General features: G+C 36.3%; 7 protein-coding genes and 1 non-coding gene across 10 annotated transcripts; 2 read left to right on the top strand and 6 right to left on the bottom strand.

Moving 5' to 3' along the window:
• Nucleotides 1–782: 782 nt before the first annotated feature.
• On the bottom strand, nt 783–3,122 carry LOC110420135 (lectin-domain containing receptor kinase VI.3-like). The gene has a single exon (XM_021433328.1). The coding sequence runs from the start codon at nt 2,962–2,964 to the stop codon at nt 943–945; it is 2,022 nt and encodes a 673-aa protein (XP_021289003.1). The 5' UTR covers nt 2,965–3,122; the 3' UTR covers nt 783–942.
• A 6,740-nt stretch (nt 3,123–9,862) lies between these two features.
• LOC110420139 (protein NODULATION SIGNALING PATHWAY 2-like) lies at nt 9,863–11,479 on the top strand. The gene has a single exon (XM_021433334.1). It carries the CDS (start codon nt 9,863–9,865, stop codon nt 11,477–11,479), a length of 1,617 nt encoding a protein of 538 aa, XP_021289009.1.
• A 211-nt stretch (nt 11,480–11,690) lies between these two features.
• TRNAS-CGA (transfer RNA serine (anticodon CGA)) lies at nt 11,691–11,772 on the bottom strand. Its single transcript has one exon. It is a non-coding gene; the product is annotated as a tRNA-Ser (tRNA).
• Nucleotides 11,773–11,850: 78 nt separating this feature from the next.
• Nucleotides 11,851–13,834, top strand: LOC110420149 (kinetochore protein SPC24 homolog). Of its 2 annotated transcripts, none has more exons than XM_021433352.1 (5): nt 11,851–12,249; nt 12,361–12,502; nt 12,594–12,695; nt 13,306–13,379; nt 13,503–13,834. In XM_021433352.1, the coding sequence occupies exons 1-5, from the start codon at nt 12,072–12,074 to the stop codon at nt 13,604–13,606; spliced, it is 600 nt and encodes a 199-aa protein (XP_021289027.1). In that variant the 5' UTR covers nt 11,851–12,071; the 3' UTR covers nt 13,607–13,834. The 2 variants fall into 2 exon arrangements, with proteins under 2 accessions (XP_021289027.1, XP_021289026.1); XM_021433351.1 differs by having other exon boundaries at nt 13,497–13,834.
• Nucleotides 13,835–13,860: 26 nt separating this feature from the next.
• On the bottom strand, nt 13,861–15,686 carry LOC149526897 (gamma-interferon-responsive lysosomal thiol protein-like). Its single transcript, XM_089784298.1, has 5 exons — nt 15,369–15,686; nt 15,141–15,206; nt 14,670–14,834; nt 14,326–14,418; nt 13,861–14,246 (listed from the first exon to the last, which is right to left on the bottom strand). The coding sequence occupies exons 1-5, from the start codon at nt 15,657–15,659 to the stop codon at nt 14,031–14,033; spliced, it is 831 nt and encodes a 276-aa protein (XP_089640424.1). The 5' UTR covers nt 15,660–15,686; the 3' UTR covers nt 13,861–14,030.
• A 433-nt stretch (nt 15,687–16,119) lies between these two features.
• LOC110420639 (gamma-interferon-responsive lysosomal thiol protein-like) lies at nt 16,120–18,161 on the bottom strand. Its single transcript, XM_021434021.2, is given in 7 exon segments — nt 16,120–16,314; nt 16,396–16,488; nt 17,428–17,477; nt 17,480–17,503; nt 17,506–17,572; nt 17,701–17,766; nt 17,874–18,161. Coding segments are annotated over 7 exon segments (783 nt in total).
• Nucleotides 18,162–19,184: 1,023 nt separating this feature from the next.
• Nucleotides 19,185–21,533, bottom strand: LOC110420147 (gamma-interferon-responsive lysosomal thiol protein-like). Its single transcript, XM_021433347.2, has 5 exons — nt 21,234–21,533; nt 20,426–20,491; nt 20,193–20,333; nt 19,899–19,991; nt 19,185–19,821 (listed from the first exon to the last, which is right to left on the bottom strand). The coding sequence occupies exons 1-5, from the start codon at nt 21,531–21,533 to the stop codon at nt 19,669–19,671; spliced, it is 753 nt and encodes a 250-aa protein (XP_021289022.2). The 3' UTR covers nt 19,185–19,668.
• A 906-nt stretch (nt 21,534–22,439) lies between these two features.
• Nucleotides 22,440–24,403, bottom strand: OSH1 (gamma interferon responsive lysosomal thiol (GILT) reductase family protein). Of its 2 annotated transcripts, XM_089784259.1 has the most exons (6): nt 24,382–24,403; nt 24,032–24,290; nt 23,375–23,440; nt 23,072–23,209; nt 22,890–22,982; nt 22,441–22,796 (listed from the first exon to the last, which is right to left on the bottom strand). In XM_089784259.1, the coding sequence occupies exons 2-6, from the start codon at nt 24,281–24,283 to the stop codon at nt 22,611–22,613; spliced, it is 735 nt and encodes a 244-aa protein (XP_089640385.1). In that variant the 5' UTR covers nt 24,284–24,290; nt 24,382–24,403; the 3' UTR covers nt 22,441–22,610. The 2 variants fall into 2 exon arrangements, with proteins under 2 accessions (XP_089640386.1, XP_089640385.1); XM_089784260.1 differs by lacking the exons at nt 24,032–24,290; nt 24,382–24,403 and adding an exon at nt 23,714–24,008 and having other exon boundaries at nt 22,440–22,796.
• Between the last annotated feature and the right edge of the window lie 452 nt (nt 24,404–24,855).

Raw genomic sequence — 24,855 nt, 5'->3', positions numbered from 1 at the left:
CACGAAAACATGAATTACTAATTCTAATTAAAAATAATACCTATAGCTTTTGGAATGAAATAATTCAAATAAGTATTTTATTATTTTTTATCAAAAATTAGTTCAAGTCAAACGCAGATTAAATTAAACTAAAATTTATTTAATAAATCAACAAGGGCATTGACTTGAACTTACAAGAAATAAATAATTTTATGAATTCCAAATGAAGATATAGCCAATATGCTTATCCCGATGTATGTTTCAATGAAAATTTACTCATATTCATGCAGTTGCCTTGCTGTAAAATTTTTTTATTTTTATAAATATAAAAGATCAATGATTTTTAATATTAAAAAAATAAAAAAATTGAGAAAAAATAAAATTATAATATAAAAAAGTATTAAGTGTTTAAAAAAATAAATTTCAATTTAAAATATTTTAAAAACGAAAGATGGATGAAAAAACGAATGGAGAAATTACAAGTCTTTGAAAAATGAAAAATTTATTTTGTTACGACGATTTGACGTAATAAAAAAATTATAATTAACAGAAAGAATTAGCAAAAAAAGAAAATGTAAAATACTCATGTTTTTCTAAGTCAACTCTATTCGGCAACCTCATGTCTTGTGTCTATGGTCAGCAACTTATCCGTATCTATGGACATTTCTAGGATAGATTCTGCAGTTTCCGAATCCATGCCTTGCAGAGGAAAAAAAAGAGATTGGAAAGGATTAAAATGGAGGAGTTTGATATCATCATATTAATTCTGTAAACACTTGGAAATCACATTTACTTGTGGCAGAACGAAAGATTGACTAATTTCAATATGAAGTATGTCCAACCTGTGTGTTTACAAATCCTAACCAGGCTGGGGTGGAAGTTTCCCCATCACATGCCATAGTTGATTTCAAGTTTCTACCCTAACAAATTATGAGTCAAAAGAAAAGATTCTGAAGCTTAGATCTATCTGCCAGAACTGTAAGAGATGCTTGGGCTGGTGGAAGATGAGGGATGAGATTTTGTGATCGTATAATCAGAAGTTACTTCCAAGAACTTCAAGTATAGTTCATCTCGAGAATCAAACGATTCCCAGTAATCAATTAGGGGAAGAGGGTCATCCCTGTTGAGATACCGCATGACTTTTCTCATGCTAGGCCTAACTTCAGGCTTTGGATGAGAACACAGAAGACCCAACAGGAGAACCAACCTCACCTCTTCGATCACAAAACCCGAGTTCAACTTGGGATCCATTGCATCAAGAATTTGACCAGTTTTGTGGCACTCTATCACCCAATCGACCAGGAAGATGTTTCTTGAATCAATTGGCTTTCTCCCAGAAACTACTTCCAGGAGCAAAACCCCATATGCGAAAACATCTGACCTAGTTGAGGCCTTACCATTGCGAGCCAATTCAGGTGCAATGTACCCAATTGTGCCCACGATGTTTGTCGTGTGCGAATCTGTACCATGATCATACAATCTCGCAAGACCGAAGTCCCCCAACCGCGCATTCATATCAGCATTTATCAGGACATTGCTAGATTTCACGTCTCTGTGGATTACGACCAACTCCCATTCTTCATGCAGATACAGTAGTCCAGCAGCAATGCCTTTGATGATGTTGAACCTTTGATCCCAGCTTAACGCCAAGCCTTGTTTCTGATTGAAGAGGAGAGAATGAAGGCTTCCATATGGGATGTAATCATAGATCAGAAGAAGATCATTCTTTTGCTTACACCATCCTTGGAGATTAACCAAATTCTTGTGCCTTAACCTTCCTAAGCTTTCGATCTCGGCTGCGAATTCTCTCAGACCTTGGATTGAATTCTGAGTTATCTTTTTGACAGCTACTTCAGTTCCGGTTGTTAGCAAGACACCTTTGTAGACTGCACCGAACCCTCCAACTCCAATAATCTCACTGTCTTTGAAACCCCTAGTTGCTGCATAGAGATCCTTGTACTGGAACCGGTGAGGACAATCTAACTCCCAATCTTCAAGTTCCTCAGACTTCCCCTTCCTTTTGTACAACGTAAAATAGATCAATATTCCCAACAATAGAACAGTTACGGTGGATAAAGCAGCAATAAGACCAATGACTTGAGGATCAAAAGAAGATCCATCCTTTCCTTTTGGCGGTGGCACAGGAAGTTGGGAAACATTGAGTTGGCGAGCTGTTCCATCTGTCGAGAAACTCCATCCCAAGATGAAATGTGAGCTTGACTTTTCCCCCGTGGATGCAGAAAAGCCAACGTACATGGTTTCCTCAACCAAAGGTGTTAAGTCAATGCGATGGGAAATGAGAGGCTTGGATGGTTTCTCTACCTTTAATGGAGAGATCGTAACGTTCACGAAATTTCCATCGTATTCTATCCAAGCATGGATGGGATCTCCACTCTCCAGTTTCATATCCTCCTTTAGGTTTGTGTTATTGATAAAATAAGCAGCTGGTTCCGTCTCATTGGAATACATGCTATTGATGTTTATCCCAACATGATTTCCTTCACTGTCTGAATCATCGTTCAATCCATTCACAGTATCGAATTCCACTGCAAAAACATGGTTGGAGGACAAACCATCGTTCTCCTGGTTGAATATTCCCATGTAGTGACCTGCTTCAGCTCCAGCGAACTTCTTGGAAGGCGACAACATGAAAGCAAGGCCATGGCCTCCCCGCCCTGAGCTTGGAGGTATAATAGAGAACACGAAAGTAGTGCTGAAAGAAGAAGCCTTGGGAGAATCAGGTGAAGACTTATTGTCCAGCATCTGTATCGATTCTGAATAGAACGCATGGCCTAGAGCGTAATTTGATTTGTTCGTGAGCTTCAGGGCGCCACTAGGCCTGATAATAGAAGCTCCCTCAAGGGTAAGCTTTGATTCACTTCCATTGAAACCATTCAAGATGAAACTTGGGGGCTGAGGCTGAGCAAAAACTGGGAAGAAGACAATGCAGAAGACAAGGGAAGCCCAAGAACATGATCCTACCATGGGATTTGATGAGCTAAAACAAATTTTGTTGTAATCAACAGATAATTAAGGATGATAACAGTTATAGAAACGACAATAATATATCAAAACCAGTAGTCCCAAATGGAGCACTTGAAGGTTTCCAAGTCAAGGACTAAAAGTTTGGGCACTCATCTCAAAGTCAGAATCATTGGCTCAAGATTGATGAGATGAACACTTGGTGTAAATAGACAGTTGCCGTACGCAAGAGGGTTTCTGAATTTTCCTGGACTACTAGAAATTATTGACATATTTTTAGTTTATCATTAAATTTAATCAAACATAATAATAATTTTGCCTGAAAGTGGTGTATATCATGGATTAAAGAAACAGAATTTTCCTATAAAAATTCTAAGAATTGCATTAATTTAGCAAGATTTATGCTTTCAGGATGATGTTACATTCTCCCACGCCTTCACCTTTTTGGACCTATTCACATTGGTCGTTGTCCAACATTAATTGTGTGAAATTAGGTTCTTCCTCTCCCATTTTCTTTTTTAGGTTTCTTTTTCATCTATTTGACCATAGTCGAAAACTTTGCAAATTAAAAAAAGTTAGAAACATTCAAACCTCTCGCATAAAGAAAAAATATATTAAATATCACAAAATGATATAAATCATTAAATAAAAAACCGTTCATACTACCGAAATAGCAATATCAATATTAATGATATACAATATCGATTAAGATTAGACAATTCACCTAAAACATGTAAACGATAGGATAGTGAAAAAAAAACTAAACCATATCAAATTATTCCTATCATAACGAAGTCATGAACGTTTCATTTCTATTCACTTTTATTGTTTTAAAGTAACAAAATAAAACCGTGAAAAAAATAAAAAAGCAAAATATATATCAAGCATTTAAAAGAAAAGAAGAGAATAAAACAGTTAACCCTCATGCAAAAGCTAACATAGTAAAGAAGTAGAAGCTGTTGTAATTTAATTACAGACTGAGAGAGCCTTACATACCAATTCTCAAATACATTTTGACTGAAATACTCATTATTCAACAAGCATAAGGTTGGCGGTTTGAGGAAAAGAAGAAATTAACCTATGGAAAAGGGTTGGAAAAGTGATTGAATATATTGGGTTTAGACCTAATCAAGTAAACAGTCAGCTTCCGAATGAAGTGATTCGGCTGCGTATTTTACAATTTTTAGTCAAAAAAACGAGTTGAGCTCGATCGTGCTTGATCCGCAAATGGAAAAAAGATTGAATAAGGATTAAAGTAAACTATACTTTATATATATAAATCAACAAGGGGCATTGGGTTGAACTTGACTATATCCAATATTTGTTTATCCCAGAGGTTTCAGTGACAGTTTACTTAATTTTCGAGCTTAATCATGGATTTCGAGCTTAATCATGGACCTTGCCTTGTAGTAGATTGGCCTTAGATGGTACCAAGTCAACTCTACTTCCCAACCTCTTGTCTCGTGTCTATCTGTCTGCCAAGCCTGGTGTCTCTCTAGGCCCATGTTTGAATTATAGAGGGACAGAAGGACTAGAAAGAAAGAAGAAGTTAAATGTCTTGACCAAGATTATATTCTCTGTAATGTAACTCAACTTTGAAGGATGCCATGCATGTCTCAAGCCAAACCAAAGCCAATGGAATTTGATCAGTTTTTGTTTGATTCTTTGACTGATGTGGTGGCTTTTTTGCTTAGATTATCAGGCAAACCTTGCCGGAAATGAGTATCTCGTGACAGTAATACTTATGACACGTGTTTACACACACTGCCGTTTGTCTCCAACTCCAACAATGAAGAAGAATATAGGCATGGCTTGATTTATTAAACAGAGAAATTGCATTTGTCATTGAGGGCAACCCCCTTTTTTTTTTGGCCTACAAGCCAAATTAATTAAATGAAAAACAACGAAGCAAGTCTGGGTCTAACACCTTTTGATTAAAATAGTTTTCAACAGAAATATATATATATATATATATATATATATATATCATTCCTGATAATAACAGTTGATATAGAAGTTTATAGCTCAAATTGTCAACTAAATCCTACCAGGAAATTCTTTCTTTTTCTGAATCGGATGCATGACAATTTGTCTGGGGATAAGGTTTTGAGTGGTAGATGTTTTTAGCAGCTGAATTGACAAAAAAGAATCAAGTACAAACGGCAGAGTAATTCCGAGATATCTCCATCCTGTCGAAAGTATTTATTAATACAGTAAGTTTCGGCCTTGAGAAAGCAAGTTTTTAGAGAGTTTATATGTTACAAGTAACTGTAGATATCATGCCTTTATCTTGTTATACGTAAAATATTATATTCTCTTACACTTCTTTACTTAATTATATATTATTTAGTCTTATGAATATTGTTCTGTCATGCTTGGAATTGATACATCACTAATCGGCCTGAAATTCGTTGGCAATTAATCATTTTGGAAGGAAATTTTCTCACAAATACAAGTAAACTAGATGCATCACAGTCAAAGCCAAAATCATTGGAAGCTACAACTTAGGAAATTTTCAGGGCCGGCCTCTAAAGGAAGGTGAGTCGGAAGGGAAATTAGCCCACGTTTCAATAATTTTTGTAATTAATGATTACGTAGCTTTTTTAATATTGTAAAAATTACGAAATTATCTCTAAAAAATTATTCAAAATAAACACAACAATAGAGAAAAATTCATTAAAAGAAAAATCATGAGATTACAAGAATAGTCTCAAACTCACAATTCTTATCCCTCGTACACTCAAATCACTCTTTTTAAATTTAGGTGAGACTATTCTTTAATCCCATAAAATCTTTTTATAGAGGTCAAAGACAATAATCTTATCTTAATACAATTAAGATATATTAATCTAGTCTAATTAGATTTAAAAACTATCTTAACAAGGTATACTAGTTTAATTAGAATTAAACTATAATCTTAATCAAATTACAATTCAAAACTTGAATTCACTAAGCTTTACCTTATGAATCAATCTCTGTCAACACTAACATTGCCCCAAAGGGCCTCAAGCACTACGAACACTAATCAAGTCCAAGCAATGCTTGAATTTTATTCCAAAAACTGCCTTAGTAAATATATTTGTCAGATTTCCAACTGTAACTATTTTTTTCACTACAATCTCACATCTAGAAACAATCTCTCGAATGAAATTACACTTGACTTGGGTGTGTTTGGTTTTCTCATGAAACATTTGATTTGCAGTCAAGTGTATGACACTTTGACCAGAAAAAAACACAAGTATATATGTTTGTCCAAAACCAAGATCACTAGCCAATCCTTGAAACCATAAAGCCTCCTTTACTGCCTCAATCACAACCATATATTCAGCTTCAGTTGTAAACAAGGTAATTATTACTTTCCAACTAATTACAGACCCTGAGAGAGTGAACACATACCTTATTCGAGAGCCTCCATTATCTAGATCATTAGCAAAATCTGAATTGGAGAAGCTAACCACATTACAACTATTGTTTGCACCTCCTTCACATACTAAGACAACATCAATAATACCTTTAGGTGTTTTCACAAGCTTCCATGTTTGATCCCAATGTAGAGATTCAATCTTCTTAGAAAACTGGACATATGTAATTACCTCACAATAAAAGTAAGGTTCATCAATCTCCACTTCTATAGATAAAACATAAGAATCAAAATCACCATCGATGCAAGTAATGCTTTGTTGAAATACCAATTCTTATGGCTCTTGCAGTTCATTCTAGATTTCACTATCATCCTGCACTATCTTCGGAGCATTGCTTTTAAAGTCCACCTGCTTGCCAACTTCCTGGTCTAATGTGTATGCAATTCTAGACTTTATCCATAAAGTAATGCAAACTTGTCAAAAGTAACATCCGACTCACCATAAACTTGAGGGACTTACAATTAGTACATCACAACCGATAACCTTTCACCTTATATGCATAGCTTAGGAATATGCACTCCATTGCCCTCAACTCAAGTTTACCATCACTTATATTAGCATGAATAATATAACCAAATATTCTCAATATAAAGTAATAAGTGGGTTTACCAGACCAAACTTTTTTAGGAGTCTTAAATTCAATTGCAGTTGATGAAAACTGATTTACCAAGTAATAAGCCATATTGATAGCTTATGTCCAAAATACTTTGGTTAGGCCAACATTAGAGATCATGTATTTTGCTCTCTCCAAAAATGTTCTCTTCATCCATTCTACAACACTGTTTTGTTGTGGTGTTTTGATGATAGTGTGATGTCTAACGATTCCTTTATTCTTGCAAAACAGACTAAACTCACCTTTGTAAAATTTCGAACCATTGTTTATTCGAAAGCTCTCGATCCTTTTCTTAGTCTGTTTCTCAATCAATGCCTTCGAATGTAAAAAAGTGGTTAACACTTCACTCATAGCCTTCAAAAATACGTTCACACCTTTCTTGAAAAATAATCAATAAAGGTTCATATGTATAATGATCTACCTTTTGATACTACCAGAAAAAGACCCAACAAATTTAAATAGATGTAGTTTACTGCACTCCTGGTTCGATGAGGTGTAGTGCTAAATTTCACTATATGTTGCTCACAAAAATCTAGCTTTTCAGTCTTTCGACTACACAGCAAACTACGCTTATTTAGTTTTTGGATCTCTTTTTCGCTTATATGACTCAATCTCATATACCATAAACGTGTTACATCATCATCAAGATCATTGAATGAGACTACGAAAATAGTTTCAATGATCGTGTTTCCCACTAAACGATAAAGGTCCTCGAATAACTTACCTTTCATTATAGTTAAGGCTCTTTTAGATACATTCAAGACATCATCTTGGTCACTATATTTGTAGTATTTTTTATTGAACAAACTCAAGGATATCAAATTTTTTTTCATGTCAAGCACATATTTCACCTTAAAAGTGCTTACCATACCATCAAATATCTTGATCCAAATTGTGCCAATCCTAACAACTTAGAGAGAGAAATCATCTCCTAATTGTATAGTGTTCATATCAACAGATTGTTAAGTTGTAAACTAATCAGACTTAGGACATATATGGAAGCAACAAGCTGAATCCAAGATCCATATATCCATTAGGTTACCAATAGTAACTATAAGAATATTATCAGCTTCTCCAAAAGTATCAAAGTCATCCCCAACCACTGTATTATTATCAAATTTATTGATCTTTTCATCATCTTTGAATTTGATATAATCTTGACAAAAATGCCATTTTTAACCACAGTTCTAGCTAGATTTATCTTTTCTATCTAAGCCCTTCTCTCTATCTTTTCTTCTATTCCCAATCGAGCTTTCTACTTGATTGTTATTCCAGATACAACCAACTTTTTTTTTCAATTCTTTGAAATTTAAAGATGCTGTTACATCCTTAAGTTTAGATTTCAATCAAGTAACTTTTCGGACTAAAACTATGTGACCCTCAAAAGTCAAAACATGCGCTAGTCTGATGTGGGATTTTACATTGCAATGGTAAGATCTTGGTCATGTGGAATGAACATGATATATGCCTTTGATGAGAACTTCAAAGATTAAGTACGTAAAATTGTAATACGTCACATCTCACATCCGATGTGAATGTGATTATCAAGACTTATATAATTATCAAAGTCTATTGTTACTAGCAACTTGAATTTAAATTTTTAAAAATCACATAGTTTAGGTTCAAAAAATTATGGGATCGGTACTTAAACTTGATCAGTACATCGAATGATGTATTGCTGTTTGATTATTTTGCGACTGAAGAATCAATATTGGATCATGATTCTGCACATGCCATATCTTCAACATTTTGGATATGGAAAACTTATCGAAAATTAGAATTTATTACATTACAAAACATCATAAAAGGACAAGAATCAAGATATAGATGGAATATTTTGCATGAAAGTTGCGTAAAACTCTTTGCTTATCTTTAACTTTTTACCATTGATTGTTACTATTTACTATTTGACTTACTTCATGCTATTCAAACTTAAACAAAACTTTGAATAGGATTGAAAGGAACAAGTTAAAATTCATAATCTAATCAAAATTGTTCAATAATACCCATAATTGTCCGAAACTGTTTATTTAGTGAATATTCATTTAAAAACTTGAATCCAATCTGATTTTTTTAAAAGTAAATGAAATTAAATGGATATTTGCACCAAAATCGATTACTTATAACTAATTTCAAACGGCAGATATCTTAACCCTGAAAATTGAATTCAAGACCTGATCAAATTACACTTTTTGGAATGAATATTGGCATGTGATGAAGGAGTAAAAGAAATAGACTAATAATATTTGGAAGTGCTATTAATTAGAATGATCCTGAATTTCCTGCATTAAGATAATTAATTATACGCAGAAAGAACAAGACTTTGACGAGTAATAACACCTTCATTAACCGAAAGCGACGTGGTAAGGAATTCTTTCGATTCTTCATGCAACCTGGTAGTTTTATCAGCTTCTTCTTCCTTAAATTCACATATAATATGTTGATGTATACGAGGAATTTTGCTTATCAGCTCCGGACCTGGTCTTCATATTATTATTTAAATGGAGGTTATCATTCTCATTAAGTTAAACGGTATTTACCTTGGAAAGCAATGAACAATTTCACCTGACTAATTTCTTCATTAAAATATTCATATAATATAAAAAAATTACATGAAATATCACCTCTGGGAAGCTGCCAAGCAAGGAAGGCGACCCAGCAGGGAACCTTGATGGAATAATACTCTTAAGAAATCGGGTGAGAGTGATTGGGAGTTCTTTTCTTTGATTTAAATTTCTTTTCATGTTATCTTATTCATGCCATCGTTATCTGCTTTATATATATATATATATACACGAAAACTCCACGGTCAAGACTCGAAGCAAATCAGATTAAGTGTTTTAATTCTGTAAGTTATCTACAGAAGATGATGGAATCAGAAAATTTTCCCCTTCTATGGCCATTCGACGATTTCATGAATCCAACTACTGATCAGTTCGAATCCCATGACTTGAATATGAGTGGCCATTTTAACGGTTGTGAATTCTCTTCTTCATTCACTACCAGGGAGGATTCCTCTGACATTTCCTCGGTTTCCCATTTCTCTACAATGTTCTCCGGTGAGGTATTCCCATTTCCAGCCTGTGATGATCAGCTTCAGGTAACAGTACCTTTGGAGGATTTTTCTGTTGTCCCCTTGGAGGGGCTTGAGTCTATGCTGACTGATGGGATTGAGGATCTGTACAACTGTTTGGATGAGAGTAGTGAAGAAAGTTTTCCGTCACTGCCACTGTCCTCTCAGGGGCAAGATGTATGGAGTCCTAGTCCATCCGTGAGATCTAGTGAGGCATCAACGGATGTGACATCAATGCAATCATCGCTTACCATGCCAGGAGTAGCCATGGAAATTGATAACCAATTGAGCATATTTCATCTACTCAACGCTTATGGAGAAGCCATAGAGAAGAATCAGACAGAGCTTGCACAGGTGATCATGAGGTGCGTCGGTGAGAAAGCTAGTCCAGTTGGTGAAACTTGGGAACGGATTGCATTCAGTTTATCTCAAAGCTTTCAAAATCAGAGCGATTATCTTATGCAAGAATCTAGCAGGAACTTTGAGACTGCCTTCAGGGCATTCTATCAGATGTTCCCATATGGGAGGTTTGCTCATTTTGCTGCTAATTCAGCAATCCTTGAAGCCATGCCAAATGATGCAAATATGCTCCACATCGTGGATTTTGACATTGGAGAGGGGATTCAGTGGCCTCCATTGATCGAGGCCATGGCATGGCAACACAAGACATTGAGACTGACATCAATAAGATGGGGAGAGGAAGACTTTGCTCCCTCTCCATGGAGGTTTGAGGACACAAGAAGGCAACTTTGCGACCATGCTAGGTCTTTAGGCCTAAAGTTGAAAGTGGAAGAAATGGGAATCGAAGATTTGGCGAATGAGCTCAAGAAAATGAAGAAACGAGGTGGCACTAGGGAATGGTTAGCCTTCAATTGCATGGTGGGACTGCCACACATGGGAAAAGGCAAGTGCCCGAAGTTTGTAAATCAGTTCCTGAACGTGGCTAAAGAACTGTTAGCAAGTTCTGTTCCAAGAAACAGGGGAATCGTAGCATTTGGTGACGGAGATGCTTGTGCAAAACTGAAAGATTGCTCGGGATTCGGCACATTCTTCGATGGGCTTTTGATGCACTACCAAGCTGTCTTAGAATCAATGCAATCCAACTTCGCAGAGCACCTCATGCAAGCAAGGATGGCAATGGAGTGTCTCTTTGTCGGACCTAGTATCTGTCCTCAAGCTTGGTTCCAAAAATGGAAGGAGATAGAGGAAACTCGCCATTTCCAGGCAGAAACAGCATTGGAAGGATTGAGGGTGAGCACAGAGAGATTAATGGAAGCTAAAGAGATAGTGAGAGAAAAGGAAAACTTATTTGAGGTGAGCATTGGAGGGAACTGTGGGAATGAGTTGGCCCTGGAGTGGAGAGGAACTACACTTGTCAGAGTGTCCAATTGGAGACAAGATCAGAGTTAGATTCCTTTCTACTTTTCACGCAGAAATACACTACCGGAGGATTATTTTTATGTAGAAATTGTATGAACAGTGATGAACAATAAAACAAATGAATACAAGAATTCTTCCTTGTAATTAAAAAGTTTGTCTGAAATAAATGAATACAAGAATTCTCCATTGTAATTAAAAAGTTTTCGTCTGAAATAAATAAAACAAAGATTGAAAACAGAAGCGTCGACAGCAGGATTCGAACCTGCGCAGGACAAGCCCAACAGATTTCGAGTCTGTCTCCTTAACCACTCGGACATATCGACGCCTTAATGGGGCTGTTAATTCATATAAAGCTTTAATATTTAAAGCTATTATTTCAAATTTAATCAAATCCGAAGCTTTCTTCTAGTTTTCCCTCTCATTCATCTCTCTCTTTCCCTTCTACTGCTGGCTAGCAAGAGAAAATCTTTTTCAATTTCTCGTAGATCCCATTTTGGGATTCAAAGGCCTTTGCTTTTGGTTCTGAAAACGTATTTGAAACTCTGCTTTGTTCCCTCTTTTTCGTTAATTCATCTTTTCTTCGGTCAAATTTGAAGAAAGGAGTACGGGGAACCCTAGAAAAATGGGGGAATCCTCGAGAATGATCGATGTGGAGAAGCTGATATCTTACAGCGACGATCTGGTGGAGGTGTTAAAGGACAAAAGGGACGTTAACAACTTAACCCAGTGTTTCCAGCACTTGAACGATCTCCACTCGCATTGCGACTCTGATTCCAAAGAGGTTCACCGATTGCTTCAAGGTTCTCTTTCCTTCTAACTCTCTTTGTTTTACCCAGAAATTAAAATAAGCAAAAGAAGTAAGAAAGTAAAGAAAGATCTTTCTTTCTTTTTTTCATTTTAAACAAAAGCAGAGTATGAAGAAAAGATCGAAGCTTGTAAGAAGAAAACGGAGCAGGCGAAGTCTGAGGTTGCCAATGGAGCTGAAATGGAGTCTTTGCAGAAGGAATTGAAAGAGGAACTTGAGAAAGAACGTGAACTCATGGAGGAGCTTAGATAAGTATATGCTTTTGTTGGACTTTTTCTTTTGATTTTTAAAGGTTTTGCTTTTGTGGTGTTTGATTTAATTTCCTTTTTTAAAGAACACGGCTATTGGTAATGAGATAAGTGAGCTGGATCGCCAGAGGGTTTCTATCGACGAGCGGAAGCAAAAGCTGAGGAAATTTGAGCAAGACAAGTTCAAAGAACAGTAAGTTTCCGAACTCGAATTCGAAGTAATGTTTGTTCGATCTCTGTATTACCTGAATTCCCATGTTATGTCCTGAAAACAAGGGAATCGGACAACTAAGGGAAAGATCTTGACTTGAATTTGTAGACTTTGGTTTCTATGCATGTACTCGTTGTCCACACTGTCACCTGTTCTGAATTTATGAATTCGTGAAGTAAATGATGCTTGTTCATTTTTTTATATTTTCTGTAATTTCAGTGTCTATGTCCTGAAAATGAGGAAAGTTGTTATCGTGAATGTGTCTCTTGGACAACTAAGGGAAAGATCTTGACTTGAATTTCTGAACTTTGGTTTTCATGCTTATACTCATTGTCCACACAGTCACCTTCTGTTCTGAATGAACGGAGGTTATTCAAAATGACATCCATACTGTTCTGGGATTTGGTTATTCAACTGTATTTGAGGAACCAGGGATCTTTTGCTGTGTTCAACAATGATATCTTATTACAAAAATGTGTTGTAATGGCTATGAAACTATACCTTCCACAGTTATTTTTTGCTTATCTCTCTATGAATTATACTTGTAGTTCAACTTTTGGCATCTTAAAATGAATCCTTATATTTCTTGCAGGAGGAAGCTTTCGATGTATGCTTCTATAACTAGTATCATTCCGGACTTGGAAGATAAATCCAGAATCTCAGGCCGTATCCTTCTGATGAACATTATTTCCCCTTTGTCTTCTTTTATCTGTCTGGTTCTGTTCTCAAAGTTGTTTTTTAGGTTGCGATATACTGGTTCTCCTTGATTCAAATTTCTTGCAGATATAGTGGATAGAGATAGAAAGGTAGTAGAGAAGTTTGAATTTGACCCATCAAAGATGACTGCTTCTGATGTTTGTGATCGCATATGGAAGATGATAAATTCCCAATAGGCATTGGACATACATTCTCGGTGTTAAGATATGTAATCAAATATGTAAATTTTGTGTGTTTTTAATGCTTCTATCCAAGCATTTTACATGTTCCTAACTTTTGATCTTGTTATGTGATCAATGATTTCGATTCTTAAAGAGCCATTGATATCGTAGAAGGTTGGACTCTGTCAGTGTAACCATTACCTTGTTGAAAGAACCAAAAGCATTTTGTTGATGATGAATCTAATTTCTTTACCTGTTGAAATTTGTTGGCAAGCCTGGAACCAGGCGATGAATCTCATTCATAAAATCTCCTTTTTCATTCTTCAAGTTTGAACTTGGAAAGATTATCAAATAAGATTAACATTAATTACATTTTGTTCCAAGTGCAAAATGAAAACGCTAAAGTTAAATGTTCCATTCGTGCGACTCCAGCATGAATTTATGCTGGTGCTTCTATTTTCCTTCCCTGCACCAATGAAGTCTCTGCTGAATTTGGGATTTCCTTTGCTGGAATGAATGATGCTGAGTCTGGGTAGCAGGCAGGATAGATTGAACTTTCTTCTTCAGTTTCTTTTGGAGAATGTGACTTGCAGGCATTTGGCAGAGCTTTGTCTTCGTAAGCATTGCAGACATAGGTTACAAAATTTTCGTATTTCTGCACCCAAAACATTAAGGGGGTCAGAAAGAGAGAGGAAGGTCTTGATGATAAGAAATAGAGAGCTAAAGGGACTAACATCAAAAAGAGGTTGATTATTCACTGTCACCCAGGGAACATATAAATGTTTTGGATGGAGATTGTCGGTTTCAGTAGCGTACTGCAGTAGAAGCTGCATTTTCAATTTTCAGTTGATATCAGTGACTTGTCATGTAACAGATGATAATAACTTGTCATGTAATAGATGTAATAAACATATCGATGCACGTATTTAAAATCTTGATCTCTAAGCAACTGCCTCGAAGTTTACTTATCCATTCACTGGAAATATGAAATAAATTATAACTACAGAAAAATGTTGTGTAGCTGTTGAATTTAGTTGTACTTGATTATGAACATAAAATTCTAAGTAGAAGAGCTTGCCTTTCTTCCATGCCCACTGTCATAGCACTTCTTGATGAGTTTCTGATCCATACCCAATCTCGCGGAGCAGGCTTTCCACAACGCAGCTGCACCGTCAGAGTGCTGACCATCCTTGATGTGAACTCCTAGATTTTCAGTACAGTAGATGAAGTTGAAATGCTTTCTCTGTGACATTAAATAGAAAATTAATATGAAGTAAAGATCACACCTACTTCTAAAACCTGTCATAGATTTAGTTAGATATTTTTGCAGTAATCTGTTCGCTCAGTAACTTTTGGGACCTACATAATTAGTAATTGATTTTGACTTCTATATAAATCTCAAGAACCACATTCATAAAATTTGATTTACTATGAAAATAAAAAATTTTGTGCACTAATTCTGTTTTGTTTAAGGAATCTATTTTACATACTGTGCTAAAAGAAAGGGATTTCAGCACTCTTTCTGCTATGGAAGAGAAAGGTGACTTACCAGATCAGGCCAGATATTAATGGCGCAGGCATGTATGGTGTTCAGGTAGCATTCATCTTCACCATGCTTGATTTATAATATAAAACAAGTAAATAAAATAAATGGTGTTAAAATTACAAACAATAAAGAAATACTGATTGGATGATCACTTGTATTTGGAAGCAATGGCTGAAGAGAAGTGGCAAAACCGTAATGATTACAGACAAGATAGAACCATGGAAATGGAACCTGGCAATTGATGGTCTTGTCAGGTTTTACAACTTTAGCATTGCCCCAGGGAACCAGCCTGAGATTGATAATGTTGAGAAGATCACTGTTGAAGACCTTCACGAGTTGATTTACAATGAACCTCCGGCAATATGGACATAGAGACTCATAGTACAGAGACAGGTTAACTTTCTTTGGTTTGGAAAGAGATTGAGACTCGGTGACATTGTTTTCTGGAGAAGAATGAGATGGACAGATGAGGATGATGAGCAGAGAAAGTAGAAGAAAGGGGAGTAACTGGGAAGAAGCCATTACTCAGTGCAAATACTGAAGTTCCCATTTTTTGTAGGGTGTGTATGTATCTGTCATAAACACTCAAACTTCCACACTGTTCCTTATAAATGAGATGTGTCCCACATTTCCTTTGGTATAAATACGCAAATGGTCCCTCCAATTTTAAAACCTAGTCTCTGTCATGACAATTTGCACACCAGGCTTGCTGGAGCAGCCATGTTTTCATGAAAAACTCGAAGTGTATCAAATTGTTCATGATACCAAAATTTTGGAATGCTATTCAAATAATTTAAGCAAATAGAAGTTGATTTTTCCGTTCATAGTTGCAGAACAATAATCGTATCTGATATATCACCTTTAACTTGTCATACAACAATAATAACCTGACAATTGGCTGGTTTTTTTATTATACTAGGTGAACCAGCAGTGATGGACAAAGCAGAAACTGATGCAGGAACGTGTGGACTCATTTAAGGTTCTATTTCGTTCCTGGGCCTGTTTTTGCTGCTGTGGATGGTGCTGAGTTTCTAAAAATTTCAGTAGCATAGCAGCCCGGATGGATTTTATTTGCCATCTTATCTGAGCTGACATTGGATGATTGTGCTTTGCAAGCCAGTGGTACATGATCACCTTTATAAGCTTGACAGACATATTTCACAAAATTTACAAAGTCCTGCACCATGAAAAATTGAAGTTACAACACCCCCACAAACGAAAAGAGAGAGAGAGAGAGAGAGAGAGAATTGAGACTTACATCAAGGATTGGCTGGTTATTCACCACCACCCATGACACATAATCATGAGGAGGATTGAGACTTGCAGTCTCATTAGCATATTGTAGCTGAAGCTGCATATATATTAATTTGCACTCAATGTCGGAGTGAACCTTCTAATTCCCATAAGAAGTACATATCTTGAGAACAATTAACACTGATTCAAACCTTGCAGAAATTAGAACAATTCGGGAAGCTTTCTTGTTGTTTATTCCATCCAAATGGAATCAATCACACAGTTTGATAATTAAGAGTGACTCATGTAACGCTGTTAAATGGGTGAACAAACCTTTGGAAGCACCCTGGAAATTAAGAAAGTGGGTTCTCCATATTGAACGATTGAAAAATGATGTACGAAGATGGGAGGTGAGGCACACTTTTAGAGAGAATAACAATTGGCCGATCGACTTGCAAAAGCTGGGGTTCAACGCACAGAGGACCTGGTGTCTGTGCTGGAATAGGCCTCCGCTTTTTGGTGCCATTGTTAAAGTGAGAAAGGAAATCAAGTGAAGAGGGAGTTTATCATACGCAATGCAGAGGGAGTATTATTCATAGAGGCTGAAACTGCTTCTGTTATGGATGACTTGATTCAAGATTTCAGCGATTCTTCAGAGATTTTGCAGCTAGTTCCTATTGTCGATTATTCAGGAAGATCGTCTTGTCCACTTCTCTTGTTGCAGGTGTACAGGGGAGATTCTTTTCTTTTGCTGATTCTGAGTATGAATATTTGGTTGTGTAGGTGTTTTTTTTTTGGTTTTGTGCTTGACAAGATCACCTCTGTCTGTTTGGTTGAGGTTTGCTAACCTCTTTTTGTTTGATGGGGGATATATATGCTGCTTTTCTGGGGAAGGCAGGGTTGGTTTGTTGCTGCAGATCTGATTTTTGTGTCTGTACAGCTTTTCCTGGAGGCTATTCTCTTCCTTTCTGGCTGTAGCTTTGTTCCTTTATGAATGAATTCTACTTTTCAAAAAAAAAAATTAACACTATAAAATGCCACTGGATATGCAGCCAACCTTATTTCCATATCCACTATTATAGCATTCCTTGATTCTGTCCTCAGAGTCAGTTTTTCACAGCAAGGTTCCCACCATGGGACGTAACTGGCCCCCGCTTTAAGTTTCGTTTCTCTGTGCAGTCAATGGACTCGAAATGCATCTTCTGCATCACAAAAAACAGAAGTTTCAGATGAAGTGAAAATGCATGTACATCGAAGGGCTACATCTCTACTTTCTGCTGCCTAGTCATGGATTCTGTGAACTATTTTTCACTAAAAAATAAAATATTACCACATCAGGCCAGAGGTGGATGACACAGCTATGTATAGTATTTAAGTAGCATTCTTCTTCCCCGTGCTGCACATTGTTGCAAAACAGAGAAAAGGGCAAATGGTACAAAATAAATTTAAGTAATCGTACCAAAAAAGAAAAAATAGATTCGGATGAAGAAATGAGCATCGAACCTGGCACTGGGTTCTATTGCCAACAATGAAAGCATTGCCCCAAGGGACCAACCTGAGATTGACAATGGTATCGAGATCATTCTGGAAGACCTTCACAAGGTTATCTGAGATGAAGGATGCACAATATGGGCATAATGTCTCATAGTACAGAGACAGATTAACCTTCTCATTATTTATTGCAGGAGATAAAGTCTTGACATTATCATAATCTAAAGAGGAATGAGATGCAGAAACAAACATGAACGGTAGAGAATCCACAATAATGAAGAATAATTGAAGATTAGCCATTTGCTAATAACTTTGCCCAATGCTGAAGCTCCCATTTGCCAAGGGTATATATAGTCGAACTACTAGCTTCCATAATTTTTTTTTTTTTTTGCTCAGCACTAGCTTTCAGAATTGTTAAGATAATTGTATCAATTATCTGAACACTCTCCTTGGCGTTAGATAATTGTATAAATTATCTAGTTAAAATTACAAAACAATACTATCATCTCGTTAGACTATGATATTTAATTAAAGTTAGATTGTGAATAAGATTAGTCTTTTGTATATATATATATAAAAGGTGGAAGCTGCTCCTAGGTGATAGAGACAGACATTCAAGCATTCTTAAAGAATCACATGTAAGTTCGCGTGTTGATGACAGGAAGAACAAACGCAATCATTTGAGTAAATTATACATACTAGTCTCCAAATCATTACTTTTTCTAAATGCGGCTTTGGAAGTGTCTGTCTTAATCTGTGAATCTCTGGGATTACCTTTTTCTTGATTCAACTCGAGAAGTGATTATTGCTCTGATCTGTGGTTCTATGGGTGTTCTATAAAGGTTTGGCTCCTTCTGTCAATGGTTTGCAGCAGAAAAACTCTATAAAAATTTGATAATTTTGTCGTTAGTTGATAAGTGTTCAGTGGATTGATTTCGTCAACAATTATAAAAGTTCGAAATCCAAGAATAGCATCCTTATTTTATGTTTGGACTCTAAAAATTGGCTTTGTATAGTTATCCAGCCTTCCCTGACCATAAGCTTTAATTATTAAGAACAAACCGTAAGCTTTAATTAAGAATCTGACTAAGCATGCAAAACTCTAAAGGTAGATAAAGAGTGTGCTAATGCCTGGAGGAGAAAATGAATGGATTTGGTATTGAAGCACCAAAGAGGACAGCATTAGCTTTGGAGCAGGCTGTTTGAGCTTATACCTGCCTTGATACTAAATCAGATTCCCACTCTTCACAACACAATTCTTTGAGTCTCAAAATTGGAAAAGTGGGATTGGTTAACTGCAATTGTCATGACTCAGTTATGAAAACAAATCTGCATTTTCTTAAATTGTTCAAAATCCTTTCCAACTTCCGAATCTTCTGCCATGTGCCAACTCATTCATGTGCAATCTTGAGCCCAGAATCTGTTTCAAGGAAGCCCCATTTTTCTGAACCTAATGCTAATGCTAGAACTTCTCTTCCATTTATTAATCATAGCCAAATATGAACCTAAATGTTGCAATAATTAGTGCAAAAGACAAGAGTCTGATTGATTGAACATATCTTCACATGTGATGGTACGCAGTATTTCTGTAACTTTCCGATAGGGTTAATAAAATCAGCCACTTGCCCACAGGTAGACTGGCTGGCATCTCCCAGAAAAAGAAAGGTTCCCTCTATTTCTGGTCATGTTGACATCATAGCGGTTAAGGACCTGTCCAAAAATTAATTTCCAATTGCTTTGTTCGTAATACAATTCTACCCACTTCTGATATCGAATGACCAGACAGGATGTTCTGAGTCTAATTCTATCAGAGGCTGAGCATTTTGTTTGTTGGTGTTGAAGATGTCAAGTTCCTTGCAATACTGGTAGAGTTGATAATTGATGGAAGTGACTTGCAGCTCTTAGTTGAAGCATTGCCTTTGTATGCTTTGCAGATGTGAGCAGCAAAATTTTCATAGTCCTGCAGAAAGAAATTCAGAGCTGTAGAAATGGAGGAAAGTGAAATAACTAGAAAGAAAAAAATATGAAGGAACTAACTTTTCCAATTGACTGATTATTCACCACCACCCATGGAGTAAATGCATGAGGTGGACTAAGATGAGCAGTTTCATTGGCATATGCTAACTCAAGCTGCATATCAAACATCACAATTTACTCATCAGAAGAAATAGAAAGAAATAAACATAATTGACTGATGGAAATGAAAAAACTCATGAAAATAATATGGAAGGCTATTTATCTTGTCAAAATCTATGTTATCATTACTATGATAATTTTTTTTTTATTTCATAATCATTTTGCTGGGTAATGAAATAGGAAAAAGACTCTGACCGTTCTTCCTTTTCCACTATTATAGCAGTCCAAAATGTGTTTCTGAGGTAAACCCAATGACTTGAAACAACTTTCCCATTCATTTTGCCTTCCCTCAATTGCTAGAAACTCAATGCAGTAGATCAGACCATAATGCTTGTTCTGTAATTTAAGCAGAATGTTAATTAGAAACATCATGAGGTTCCAGGATAGACAACTTGGGGGAGGGGAGAGGAAGCAAATTCTGTGCTTACAACGTCAGGCCAGACATAAATAGCACAGGCTTGAATAGTATTTAACTGGCATTCATCTTGTCCATGCTGCAAAAGTTTCTTGAAGTGTAAGTTAGATAACTGAAACAGGCATAATCAACAAGGATACCAGCATGCCATGATCTACATCAAATGAGTGGCATTCTTGTTTATCAAAAGAAGGAAACTGGCATTTTTCCAAAAGGGAATCCATCATGAGACCGGTTGAACAGAAGCCAATTATATCCCTTAACCATTATGATAAAATTGTTACCTTCTCTTTTACCTTGGGACTGGACAAGATGGAAGACTGAAACAAGGAAAAGAAGAACATGGGCCCCCATTTTTAATGAGTAAACTCATTATAGTGTTAATGTCCTTCAACACCAAAATGAAGTTTCACATTCCAGTTTGCCACCCTCTGAAAGGAAAATTAGGTACTCCTACGCTTTTGGGTGTATGGGACCTAAAAAAGCCAGCTCATCAATCAAGTCCTTGCAGACAAGAGATGATTTGCTAAGCCCGGTACGCCTGGCTCTTTGTGTGGGTAAGGGAGGGAAACAGAGTTAAAGGAAACAATTTCATCATAAGTTTTTAAAAATCAGATTTCTTTTCTGATCTTTCAGCTTTGGTTAGCAAAAAGGAAAAAAACTGATGGGAGTCTACTTCTCCCTACTCTCTGTAAGGCTGAACTACTGCTGCAGTCATTGTGTTCATGTAGTACAAGGAGCGTATATCAAAAGCGGTTGTGAGATTGCTTAAATGGAATGTAAACAGTATGAATCAAACCCAGAGGAAGATAAGTATCGACCTTACAAATGATGGTGTTGTTAGATTTACTGATGTAGGAAGCACCCCAAGGAACAAGCCTGAGATTGATGATGGAGATAAGACCATTTTCGAACACATCCTCGAGCTTGTTGACCATGAACTTCGCACAACGAACACAGAGAGCTTCGTAGTAGATAGAGACATTAACGTTTTGAGAACTGTTAGAGGTTGAAACCTTGACACCGGCGTCATTTCTAACAGAAACTTGAGATGGGAATGTGAATTGAAACAAAAGACAAGCCATAACTAGAACTGGGAAAGCTAAGTTACAAAAAGCCATTTTGGAGAGCATGTAATAATGTCCAGTGCAACAAATATATGGTTCCTTGGACGTGTTCCTGAAGGATGTAGTGTGACATCAATGCCCCTATGTTCTATTACAATTCTGAAACTAGTCTTTATCAAATTGTTTCCTAATTATCACTATTTTTCATTCATTTTTCTTCCCTTAGCTTTTCATAAGCATCAAATTTTGGGTATAATGATTGAAAAACATTATATATAATTATTGATAAACGCCAGCAATCTGATCTTGAACACAAGCTTGTTCCTTCTGAGGGTTGACGCTGCTGCCACAAGTTCATATAATCTAACAGCAAGGATGTCCAAAAATATATAACTCGAACCCATAACAAGCTATTTTGCTCTTAGATCACTGTGACACTGCTCTAACATGTTTTCTTTGCAAAAAGCTGGCTGGGTGCAAGTGAAAATTCACATTATATTGTATCAGATGCACCCCAAACTTCTTTCAAACTTTGCTGAAGAGTTAATTCATTAAGGACAAAAACTCCCATTGCTGCACTTTTTCCTTTTTCTGGTATGGTCAAATTTCTTTGTGAATTAAAGTTAGTTCTGAATAATCAAATGGAGTATACATTCAAACTAATTTGCTGTGATTTCCAGACAGTCCAAATCTAATGCACTGCAAACAACAGGCAGCAAGTCTCAACTCTCAAACAGCAATGAACTCCAGAATCATGAAAAGCGCTGACAAATAGTACTGCAGGGAACAGATGATGAGAATTCAAGACTCATGCCCCGACTATTATGGAATCATTTCCCGTTAATCATTTTATGTTGCTTATAATTTTACGAGAAAAAATGAATATGACCCTTTTTTGGTTCAACACTCTTACCTGACTTTGACTAGTTAGAATAATTCATGTACATTTCTGAGCCATCATCTAATCAATAGTTCTACAGTACACTGTACCGTTTTAGCAAGATCAATCGCTATTGTTCAATTAAAGCAGAGAGAAGCCAAAAGTGAATCCCAAAAATCAGCAACAATGTGATTGAAAATGGTGTATCAGCATTCAGCAAGGACGCCTACATAGGAAGAGTCGACAAAAAGTTACTCTTCAGATTTTCTTAGCTCTACCCAAAGTTGTCTAGTTTTTCTCTTAGGATAACAAACTGGATTACTAGGATTTGCCTTTTTCAAAGAATTGTTCATCAGCGGAAGTGATTGGTGGCAAGCCTCTGGGACTTGCTTGCCCTGGTATGCCTTGCAGACGTACCTAACAAAATTCTTGAAGTCCTGCATTCGCGAAAACAGTTGACAAGACAATGGATCCATAAAATTAAGAAAGAAATGGAGAGCAGAAAGAGACATAATAAGCTAGAAAATGACCTCCTCTAGAGGTTGACCGTTAACAAGCACCCATGGAACAAATTTATGTGGTGGATTAAGCTGAGCTGTTTCGGCAGCATACTGTTTTTCCAGCTGTATGCATATAATCACAGAATGGATATTAGAAGAACAAAGTTATAGTCACAGAATGGATATTGGGGAGATAAGCTCAGGAAACTAACCACGTTTCCGTATCCACTTTTATAGCAATCAACGGGGACCCTGCCCAACCCAGTCATATCAAAACAGTTAACCCACTCGTTCTGCTTGTTCTCCAAGGCCAGACGCTCCACGCAGAGAATAAATCTGAAATGCCGCTCCTGCAACAAGCAAACGTACGAGATAAAAAAAGACTTGGGGATCAACTACTTACATATCCAAGGATGGAAGCTATGGCCGTACCTGTTAGAATTTGATGTTTTGAATTCCAAAATATAGATGACAAAGAATGTGGGTTCTTCTTCCTAGAGGAATGGAAAGCTTACCACTTGAGGATATATTGTGATGGTGCAGGCATCAATAGCATTCAGGACGCATTCATCTGGCCCATGCTGCAAGGTGTTACAGACAAGAAAATGAAAGAATAAGTAGTAGCTCAGAATATCAGAATCACAGATATAGAACCACATCAGCATTACAAGTACCAAAAAAAAACCAAATTAGAATTACAGTAGCTTGGTTCATCAACAGTTTATGCATGATATGGCTAAATGAAATGAATTAATATGATGTTCAACTTCTGAATAACCCCGGGGCCTGGAAGCTGTTGATAAATTAAAGGTGATGACTAAAAGAAAAAAGGAATCAAAATTTTGGGTCCCAACCTGGAACACTCCATGCTGAAGCATTGTGATCAAACCTGATTGGTCATTCATAACTGGAAAACAATAAGATTGGCCAAAGCCAAATTCAGGCTGCAAGCCTGCAGCTTCTTCTAAGGAAACAGATAAGCCAACACAAAGGGAAAAATAAGCCCAAAAAGGAAAAACGAGCCCGTTAGACAGGCAGGATTAAGACCCTATCATTAATCTCTGAACAATATTGAAATCCTGCTTCTGCTGAGAGGCTATGCTTGGAAAACCGAAACAGATAAACACTGATGGAGACATTCATCGATAAAAAGAAAGGGGGTTGACAAGAACCTGGCAAACGAAGCTACCGTCACGTTGCATAACAGCGTTGCCCCATGGAACCAGCCTGAGGTTGACGATGGAAATGAGACCCTTGTCAAAGACCTTTACCAGATGGTTGGCTATGAAGTCTGCACAGTAAGGGCAGAGAGTTTCGTAGTAAAGAGAAAGAGTGACGTTTTGAGCATGACATGGAGATATTGACAACAAGAAGTGCAGAGAAGTGGAGAGGAAGAAAACGAAGAAGAAACGAGGAGACGCCATTCCCAAACTACAAAAGCAGAAAATATTTCACAAGTTTCAGTTCGAGAATCGCTTCTTATGGACTTTGAAACAAAAAAAGCTTCCAAAGTAACTGTCACCTTTTATCTACTTTGTTTAACCTTTTCCTCTTTTTCTTTTTCAGTTTCTTTTTCTCTCCAATCCTTTTGTCAAATCACAGTGCTCACCATTAATGGCTGAACTTTAGTCAATAAATAAGATATGATTTCGATCCTATTTTCCGTTTCCATATAAATCCATCATCTTTTCCAGTTATTTTATACTTTATTTTATTTTTTAAAAATATTGAGGAGAAAGAGAGATCTTTTAAGCAGAAACGCCATATATTAACTAATAAATTAAATATTTAAATACATTTTTAAGTATTTTATAATATTAAATAAATAGTAATCTCTCTATTTTTAAATATTTGTACTTGATTTTTTTCATAAACATTAAAATAATAATTTTAATTTTGATATATTTTATATTAAAAATCTTTAAAAATATTAACATAAAAATTCAATTCTTTCTATTAGAAAACGCAAATTTATAAGTACTAGGACAAAAAGAGT

Source organism: Theobroma umbraticum, unplaced genomic scaffold (genome assembly GCF_002168275.2).
Source record: "Theobroma umbraticum cultivar Fairchild unplaced genomic scaffold, ASM216827v3 scaffold_86.0, whole genome shotgun sequence".
Classification (NCBI taxonomy): Eukaryota; Viridiplantae; Streptophyta; class Magnoliopsida; order Malvales; family Malvaceae; genus Theobroma; species Theobroma umbraticum.
This window is presented reverse-complemented; position numbering and strand designations above follow the sequence as displayed.